The 10612-nt window shown below is 30.5% G+C and overlaps 1 protein-coding gene across 1 annotated transcript in view; it reads right to left on the reverse strand.

Moving 5' to 3' along the window:
• Window positions 1–1694: 1694 nt before the first annotated feature.
• The window catches only part of LOC105623839, a 13157-nt gene continuing 4239 nt past the window's right edge, over window positions 1695–10612 (reverse strand). The window contains exons 2-3 of the mRNA XM_012205213.1: window positions 6504–6609; window positions 1695–2431 (exon numbers count right to left, since the gene is read on the reverse strand). Coding sequence (XP_012060603.1) covers window positions 1695–2431; window positions 6504–6609 — 843 coding nt within the window. The remainder of the gene's footprint in view (window positions 2432–6503; window positions 6610–10612) is intronic.

Genomic DNA, 10612 nt, shown 5'->3' on the forward strand with positions numbered 1-10612 from the left:
GGAAGAACGTCGATTATTTCCCATTAAAAAAATCACATGGAAAAAAAGAATTCTCAAAAATTTCTCCGTATTCACTTCGCAGTCGTATCTCGATCCTTTGTGATCGATCACGATGTAAAGTCTCTTTGACAAGTGACACACGATCGAGGTTGATCGTCGATCCTGAATCACTGGCGATGATCAATTTCATGTACATCTTGTTTTATTTTGCTCGTTTCATTAATGCAGGATCAATTCAATGTTGATGCTGCAATCGTTGCACAATCCCGATCAATTTCTCGTATACACGAGGAATGATGATCGCACTATCTAAGTAACGAGTACAAGATGTGAAAATTTCTGAGGTTTTACGGTGAGCTTTTTTATAATGGTTGAGATGTGTTAAAGCGGCCGGCGTGCATAATTTCGCACTTATTATTGTTGAAACGCAAACAATGATTTAAACGAAACTACTAATTTTATTAGTATTATTATAAGAAGACATACATTTCAGGTCATCTGAATTGGACTCCTCGTAAGACCTCGTTATTTCCATACTGTAATTTCTTTTACAAATAAAGATTCGCTGACGACCGAATAAATTCCTATCTAAATCTCTGAGCTCTCGTCGTCTCTCGCCTATAATCCGAATTATATACAATATTTTCGGGGCTAAAACACGTTTTCCTTTCCTATTGTCGACATTGTAGCCAATTTCTTCGTATACGGTTCGATTAAAATTGTTTCGCGATTATAATCGCCGACAAAATGCAACAATTCAAAAAATTGATACTTTTAAATCACAGAAAAAAGTCATTTCTTGATTTAATGTATATAATAAATAATTGTCATTTTCTTTTCATTACTTTCATAAATGTAATTTCGAACGTATTAAAAAATTTCGTCTGATAATAATCGAAAAAATTCTATAATATTCTGTCGGCGATCACTAATATTTATCTCACTTCTTTCTTGTACCAAATACTTAATGTCTTTTTCTTTTTTCTATTATCTCGCTTATCGTAATTTAATTCTTTCGATCATCTTTTAGTTACGACAGGCTAACTTAGGAATTTGTTTTAAGAATAATTCTAGTTGTGATTCGCCGGACGTTTCTCTACAGTTCGATGATTCTAAAACTGCTGAAGTAGTTTCTTTTAATGATTTATGATTCTTGATTAAAATTCACGTTGACGAGTCAAAGTGTTGAACATCTTGTTACGAAAAAGAAATAACGTTCATATCGATCCAGCGTATGAACGTTTTAGTCAATAATACTATAATCGTTGAAAGATCCTGAAAAACCAACTCGCAACGTGCGAACAAGAGTCAAACTGACGCTCCAGTCAGAATGTATGTTTAACAATCAACGCAATCTTTCAACAAAAAAAAACTATAATGAATATGTCCAATTAATTGTCTCTCAGCAATGTAAGAAAGTAGCAAAATCAAGAAAAGCAGATAGTAATCGAATTATTTATGATATAAAATGAATCTTTATGACTCAAGAAAAGTATAATTTTTCTTCAAAAGAAGAAAAATTCAAATAAGCGAAGAGTCTTGCGCAAACGATTTCACAACATGCCATGTTCTTACGCTCGCTTTATTTAAATAACAAGATTAATTTATCTCAGATTTCTCTCTCGAAAGTTCTTCAACGAGATACGTCGCAAGAAATAAATTTAATCGCTCTCTACCTTAATTCTAGAGCCTCATCAATCCAGAAGCAGACTCATGTCTTGCGATTTGTTGTCCGTATACTCGGTGTATTGAATAAACGCCCTCTCCCTCTGTAGATCTAGATGATTTTTCATGGCAATAACCGTAGGATGGTGAAGCGGTAGACCCTCGTCCTCAACGAGATATCGGAGTGCCTCGGTGGCGCAAGCGTCCCATCCTGCCGACCAGGAATCGAGATTCTGCTCCTGCTGGTTGTTGAAGGACTTTCCAGCAGCCTGCGTAGCTGCTGAATCGTCCGTCCACAGACGATGATCTAAACTCGAAGAATCAAGGGTTCGACCGCGTGATTCCTGACGGAAGTTTTCAAAATTTGTAAACTTTGTGAAATTCGCGTTTTGCTCATCGAGATCGTCAAAAAAATCAAGATCACCGTGACCGAAATTGTTTTGACGAACAGACGTTTTCGGATGATCCACTTGGTCCTGAAGACAACCGCGGCCAAGGTAACTCGTATCCTGCAACATCTCCATGCTGTGCATCGTACTTTGATCTTGATACGCCACTCTGCTACTCGAGGACTGTTTCTGGGAATATTTGAGTTCCTGGGCTAAAGAGGCTGCGAGTTGATGTAATAATTTGGTATTATCCGTTTCCTCATCATCTTCCTCGAGCTCATCGATGTCTACTTCAACACCCTCATCCTCCTCCGACGACAGAAGGTCCTCATCGTCCTCGTCCATGCCTAACAAGGTCAGTAACCGTTCGGCGGCATCTACGCAGGTTGCAAACGGCCTAGATTATCTGTTAATGCGAGAAGATTGACTCGAAAAATTTTTAACAAAGGAAAGGATCGATTTTGTAATGTATCCTTCGATGAAATTAACAGCAAAAATTAATTCTAGGACGATGCACATGAAATAAAATCAAAATTTAAAATTAATAAATAGGCTAATGAATATCAATATAATAATAAGATTTACATAACTTTCCAGATTTTATTTTGCTTTTATAGTATATAATTTTAAGAGTTTCATAATTTCAATTGTTGAATCAATGTACAGTTTTAAATTTATAATGTATCCAATTTGAGTCATTTCTAATCGTTTCTGTAACTTCGTTACTCCTATTAGTTTAATCAAAACAATAAAATTAAACAATTTAACTCAAGAAATGTATTAAAGCTTAAATTTAGTTTATTATTATTAAGTGCATAACATGGATGTTATTAACTTTGAAATTAAAAAATAAGATGTACCTTATTAAATTCATAAAAAAGTTAAATTATATTTAATATGAGTTATTTTTAATCATTTCTATAGGTTGCCACTCTGGGTATGGCGTTAATTAAAACAATGGAGTTGAACAATTTAACTTAAAAAACTTAAAACTGTATTAAACTTAATCCAAATTTAGTTTATTACTAAATGCATACGTTTAATATGGACGTTTAATTGTTTACTTTGAAACTAATCGCAGAAATGGATTAATATATCATGTGAATAGATTCAAATTTATGTTTTGACATGAAAGTAAAAAATAACAAAATGTTATTTTTAACTTAAGAGATTGGATTACCATTGCCCTTTTGATATTTAACAATGTGTATCAAAAATATTTCGCAGACGTATAAAGAAATTGATTCTGCGAATGGTAATCCACTGTGAATCTCGTTAAGTCGCCAGACACCCATTGAGATTCTCCCGAAAAAGACGAGACATCTCAGACGTGCATTGCATGCGATAAAGACGCGGCGGACTCTCGCGTTGAATCAACGACAATGACCGGGAGAATGCATTATTGTAACAACCGGACCGCGATTCGATGAGTAGTCCGCCGCAATGAGGCCGACGGCCCGGTTTTGCGGTCCTGTGGGAATCCTGCCCCATAAACGTCCCACGGGAACTACCTGTCGCCCGAAACCCACACCCTGTCGCATCCGCTCTGCGAATCGCCGCATTTCGCACGAGTCCTCTCCGCTTTCTCATCTCCCTCATCCGTGTGTGGTGGTGTCATAATGTGATTCGTTGCATCGGTATCGTACGTGTGTGTGTGTGTGTGTGTATGTGTGTTCCTCGCCGTTCACACACCACCGCGAGAGCGAAAAGGTCGTTTCTTCAACGAGGGTAACTTTGAGATACCTGTTCCTGGGAACGGGAGCGATTTTGATCGAAAAGTGGCAATCGATTAAGTACGTTCAGCCGCAGAGTTCGAATAGAAGAATTTAACTAGATTAATGTTATTAACGTTACAGTTATCAAAATAATTTAATAAATGACACATGAAGAAATATATTTAAAGAAAATATAAAATAAAGCTCAATTTTAAAATATATGTATAAAAAATAGAATATAATTAATATAATAAATACATCGAATTAAAAATTAAAACAATAAAAAGACGCGATTTATTTCAAAACGCGATTGAAAATGCGATATGAAAATTTCATGTAAAAAAAATAATAGTAATAAATAGTAATAAAATTTTTTCAACAAATAAAACATTCAAATTAATTATTTTATTTAATAGTAATTCAAATTAACGAAAAAAATCGAGAAAAATCGGAAGAAAATATTTAGATAAATTATCTAATGTCTTCATTATTTTTGTATTATTTCTCGACGCTACGAGGGTTGATCAACAGTTAGTAGTTGATCAACAGTTTTTTCAAACTGACAAGCGTATATTACGACCATCATACTTGTTCTTTTCTTTTTCTTGACGATAATAGAAAAGTCTGGACCAGTCGTGAGAGCGAGTTCGTTGATTCTTCTTTTTTTCGGACAAACATTTCTTTCTCTCTTCCTCTTCAAGAGGCATTAATGCGACTCTCTGTGCCGGACGTTCCCACAGGGATACCCACATTTAAATGTCCTGTTCCTATAGTCTACGGGATGTAAAGTTTAATTTAGGTTGGGTTAGGTTAGGTTAGGTTAGGTTAGGTTAAGCGACGATTTAAAGGGACTGAAAGACACTTAACGAACAAACCGTTTGTTTCTATCCCTATAAAATGTAGACCGCAATATAGATAGAAAATAATAGTTACCATAAATGCTACGACATTTTATCTCAAGACTATGCATCGATTATTGTCGTAACTTATCGAAACGTTTTTTTTGTATTCTCATCTAATTGTATTCTAATCTAATCTAATAAATAATTTATAAAATGTATAAAATGTACTCTGTGTTAACTATAAAATGTTTATTAATTTGTTATCTGATGTTTGAAAACTATAAAATGTTTATTAAGTTGTTATCTGATGTTTGAAATAATCTTTAAATAACGAAATTATTCGTGCTTTACGCATAAATAAATAATTTATGATAATACGACTATAAAATTATTATTCTCGATCGTCAATAATGATATGGCGTATTGTGACTTAAATTATACGCAGATCAGTTTTTATCGCAGTCAATCAATCGACGTCGCGGCGGCCGTAAATTTGTTTACGTGCATTTTGAAGTTACATTATAATCTATATCGTTTAAGTGATATCGTCTAAAATTGCTCTGACGAAGGAGGACCATAATTCTTGTTGGCGAATAGAAATTCTTGTAGCTGTACGTACATAGAAAGCCGACATTAGCATAGAGAATTCATATTTCAGGAGAAGATCGGCCGAGTTGCAGTATAAGCGGCAACGCAAAGCTATTCTCCTAGCGAGCAATATCCAACTTATATTCCGTGATTAATGACGTCGACCTAATAAATTTTAATGGCTCACTCGCGCGTACCGCTTTACGAATAAATACGCGTACAAAGTTTCGCAGTGTTATGCTATTACAAAAGGTATCTACGTCATTTGCACCTTATTAAAAGTTTTAATCGAGACGACTTGAATATTTCGCTCCTTCTGACGAATCATTTTATCATCTTGAAAATCTCTCAATTTAGTAAATTAATTAGACTGTTCTATGAATAAGCTGTTATATAAATAAAGAAATAAACTTTTGTTTACACAAAAATATAATTATATTATATTAAATAAAATAATATAATTATATTAAAAATATGAGCTGTTAAAGTTTTTTCTGAAGAAAATGATTGTTGCAGAATTTACTCTTTTTTTCTAAAAATGACTAATAAATTAATATTTATTATTTATATATTATTTATATATATTATTACAATTAATTTAATGTTAAATAAAAAAACTTTAAGAAATAAACCGAATAAAAACCGAAAAAAATTTACGAGTTTACTTATAGGTTTATTATAATAATTTTGTTCACGGAATATTTTTATTACGACAAATTGCAAAGAAACAAAAATTACTTGGCTGTGTTCTTGCTAAAAAAAAAAAAAATTCGTTAAAAGAAAATGGTAGGGTCCAATGGTATTATAGGAAATACTAGCGACGTTTTTCACTGGAATATAAGGATTTTCTAAAGCTCGAGAAACTTTCTACAGCAAATACACCCTTATATACGACGTCGTAAAATATTTCTACTTCAAGTTTTAAAGAAAGATCAAATTTATCGTATCCATGGGTCAACTTGAATTTGTTCCGTATTTCGGAAAATAATTTCATAAAAAGAGGAGGCAAAAACACATGATAAAAATACAAGTATACAAGTTTTATCATAATTTTATCGTAATTGAATAACAATGTAATTTTTTTTTAAATCACGTTAACAAAGAATTAACATACTGCGTAAACATAATCAAATGTTATCACGTTTTCATTGAAATTTGCCTAATGAACTCCTCGTCGATTATAAGATCTACTACATTAATAAATTATTTTTACAATTATATAATTATTTAATTGTAAGTACGAATATTTGTAACGCATATAGATAATATTTAAATCCATGAAAGATGTACAATAAATAAATTACCTTGTATTGTACGTGAATTATCTGTGATATTAGTGGATAAGTTGACAAAGTCATCCAATCCTCCGCTATCTTCTCCGCTATCTCCTCCACAATCCATCATCGTGTCCTGCACAAAGAATATAATACAAAGAAAAGGGAAAAGATTTATAATACGAAAAAGAAAATTCTATAAATTATTAATAAATGTCAAGCTTAAAGCTAAATAAAATAAAAATAATATTATAACGGTAAAAATAAATAATTAAAATAAATATACGTTAGAATATAATAATTAATCGTAACAGACGCAAAAATTTATTCAAAAATTTTTAAAGGCCCCTCAAATTCGATGCAACTGTTAATTTAAAACAAGAATTTAATATATGTTGTGAATTACTGCAATTCGGAACAGAATTATTAATACCATTATTTATAACTTTTGTGCAGTGCTGCAATGACATTAATGACACTCGGAGTAGTTCTCCAAACCATCAATTTGCCACTAAATTTTGTAATTCACAAGGAATAAACGCTGTTAGCAATTTCTTCGATCGAGAAAAGCTTTCCCCGGAATAATTATCATCCACGATAATGTGATCGTAACGATTTCTCTCGTCGATGACAAGCTCCTTGATGTCAGAATTATAAATTATAAGTTGTAGATTTACAAAAGAGGACTCACAATACAAAATATCTTTCCTTTACATACATTTCCCAATATATTTTAGAAATAAAATATTTTATATTCAGAGAAAAAGATATATATATATCACCTTATATCACCATACATCATCTCTTAATGTCCATTATAAAACAGTATATTTATTAATGCTATCTTTTTTCTTTTCATTTCCCCTTTTTTCTCTTTTCTTTATATATTTCTTTATATATTTAATATATCCCATATTTTGATAAATGACAGATAACCCAAATAGCAAATCGATTTTGACGTCAAAATGATAACAAATGATTGGCTTCCTGGAAATGATATAATATTTATAATCTTTATTACATTACATTACATTATATATTTTCATATTAATTGATGGATCTACAATGATTTACCAATTCATTTCTAACTTCATCACTACACATAATAGCTCTACACATAATACGTACGTTTCAAGCAATTATTATAAATGGATTAACAGTAGAAAATCATCAATACTTTCACTTAGTTATATTGGCTTTTAGTACGTTATATCAATAGAATTCTTTCTACTCATCCTTATAATTTTAAATTCATTATATTCTATTTCGGAATTTAGGTGACAATATTATTAAGACAATGGATTTAAATTGTGTTATTTATTATAGAATTATTTATGATTAAATATGATTCTTTATTAATTCTTTTTATCTTTGTGATCACATTTAATTTTTTATTATGTTTAATTCAATTTATATTTTTGTAAATTATACGTGACCAAAGAAAACTTCGTAAAGTTTAATTTTGCTTAATTTTTAATGTACCTAACACATTAAATATAATTAATAATATTTTAACATTTTTTATTATTAATTCGTTTTTGGCCGTTTCTTTCAATAGAATTTATACTGTATTTTCAATAACGAGCAGATCATTATTATTTAAACTTTCATCTATGTTTTGTGCGGCAAGTACACATGAGAAAAATTGATAGTCCAATAATAATATTATTCAATCTTTTTTTAAAAATTTTACTACCAAAATTTTACTAGCCAAAATATTAAATTTATAAACGCATTTGTTTCTTTGTAAAATTTTGAAAATTTATTATTTTCAGATTGCAACTCAAAAAACTATAAGTCGGTTTCCAAGTTTGTAGTAAACTATATTACAAGACGACACAATTACTAACAATAGATAAAAGAAGAATAGACTAGTGATTGTATTGCATTCCATTGTATTTTGCATAAAAAGATGCCTCTATTATTCATTCATCTCTTGGAAACATAGGTTTAAAATATAATTTATAAGATACTGGAATTTATACATAGAAGAGCTCATAAATGGGAGGAAAATTTTAGAAAAGTTTTTCTGTGATATGGACGGATGGATATAAATCAATCTTGCCACTCGAACACACCAATGCGAATTCCCTTAGATCGGTGAAAGCGAGAACATGGAGAAAGTTCGCGAATGGGTTAAAATGATCATGTCGCCGGTTATGACGAGAACATAAGAGTAGCAATTACATCAAAAAAGAACGAAAGAAACCTAAACGGTGATCGCCAGTACTAATCAAATAACTCCCAACACAATGACGATTGATCGCGATTTTCCTAAATAGACTTTTTTAATACGTCACTGCAAGCTATAATAAGCTATAAGTTGTGATAAGCTATGAAGTAAAATATGATAAAGTATAATATTGTATAACAAAAATTAAATTTTATAAAATAAATATAATGAATATTTTTTATTAGAAAAGCTATTAGGAAAATTAGCCTGTGTAAAATTAGCCTCTCTAACTTTACAAAACATTAATTTTCTATAGCTTATTCGATTGCTCATTTGCACACGTATGCACATTTCTCTAAATTTTGGTTATTAATAACTTTTATAAAAGATACGCAAACAAAAAAACGGCTTGTTTCAAAATATGCAAACAAAAATTTATTGATTGAGATCTAATTTCGATTTAATTTGCTCCTAATAGTTGGGAGAATTAATGCGAGCCTAAAATTATTTTTTGAATAACTTTTTTGTTGGAAGTGTGTAAACAAAAATTTGATATTTACATACATGTACAAACAATAAACCATCGAATGAATTGTAAAAAAATTTTTTGTAAAGTTGGAGGTCAACTTCACATAGGTACTATTGAAAGATGTATAAAGAATGGTGTTGCAGTATATTTGCGATTTTAACGACAAATTATAGCATTATTGTTCATGCATAAATTATCGATTCGTATAAATTAATGTGTATTACATAAATTTTCACTTTTATTTATTCTAACAATTACGGTCAGAAACGACATTAAAAATATTAAGAAATGCGAGGTCACTTCCGATTTCGTTTTACTTATCGCGTGTTAATTATCGCCAGAAAACAGCCTTAATGAGTTGTGACCATAACTGAATCGATTTATTCACAGTCTTTTGCAACTAATTGCCTTGTTAAATGTATTGAATTTAAACGAGTTTGATACATTCGATCGCGAAACTAATCTTCATCATAATATTCTTTTTCACTAAATTAGGAATAAGTCTAATGTAGATCGACTATAGGCAAATGAATTATTGTAACTTTCCTCCTTTAATACTTTCTACGGATCGAGAAAATAACAGAACCGAATTCATAAAAGATTAAAGTGTAGCAAACACGAAGGCTGTAAATAATATCTTGTCGTTGATATCTTTTCTACTTCTACGAATAAGTCGATGCAATAAAACTCGCATGCATATTCATGTTCGACTCCTCGTATTCATTATTCCGCATAATCGAGGCGAAATACAAGGTACGCTTTAATCAATACACGAAGGAGTGAAAATAGATTTTAGAATCACCTTCTTTATGAGTTTTCGTCTCATAAAGGTGAATGGACCGTTTCGAGTACCAGGAACAGTTCTGATGCAAGTTGCTAGATATCAAGTTGAATTGTATTCAGTCAATACTTATATGCAAATCTCGCATAACTCAAAATTTATATTTTTGGCTGAATTATAGCTATGGAGCTGTCGTCATTACAAAGAGAAACGAGGGTAAGTACGTTTAAATATAATTAATACACGCAAATGAAAACACGCGACCAAAGCCTTTCGTAATACCTACATAATATTTGGGCTATCGATCGCAAGTAAAACGCAAGTTTACTTTAGTTAACGAATTGTAGACACGCCCGACTATCAGTAAAATAAAAAATTATAATTATATCCATTTGATTATTAATTATATAATATTTCAACAAAAATGTATAATTGTAAAATTAAAATGTATAATTGTATAATTGAACAAAAATACACAAAAAAGTGACATTTATAGATAATAAAAGTAAAAACTATATATATATATATATATATATATATATATATATATATATACTACGTATTATTAATTATTTACTTTAACTTTACTTATTTTAGTTCTATATTATTTCTACGTCTTTATTGTACTAATTACTTNTAATATATTATTGTNTTAT

Source organism: Atta cephalotes (genome assembly GCF_000143395.1).
Source record: "Atta cephalotes unplaced genomic scaffold scaffold00065, whole genome shotgun sequence".
Classification (NCBI taxonomy): Eukaryota; Metazoa; Arthropoda; class Insecta; order Hymenoptera; family Formicidae; genus Atta; species Atta cephalotes.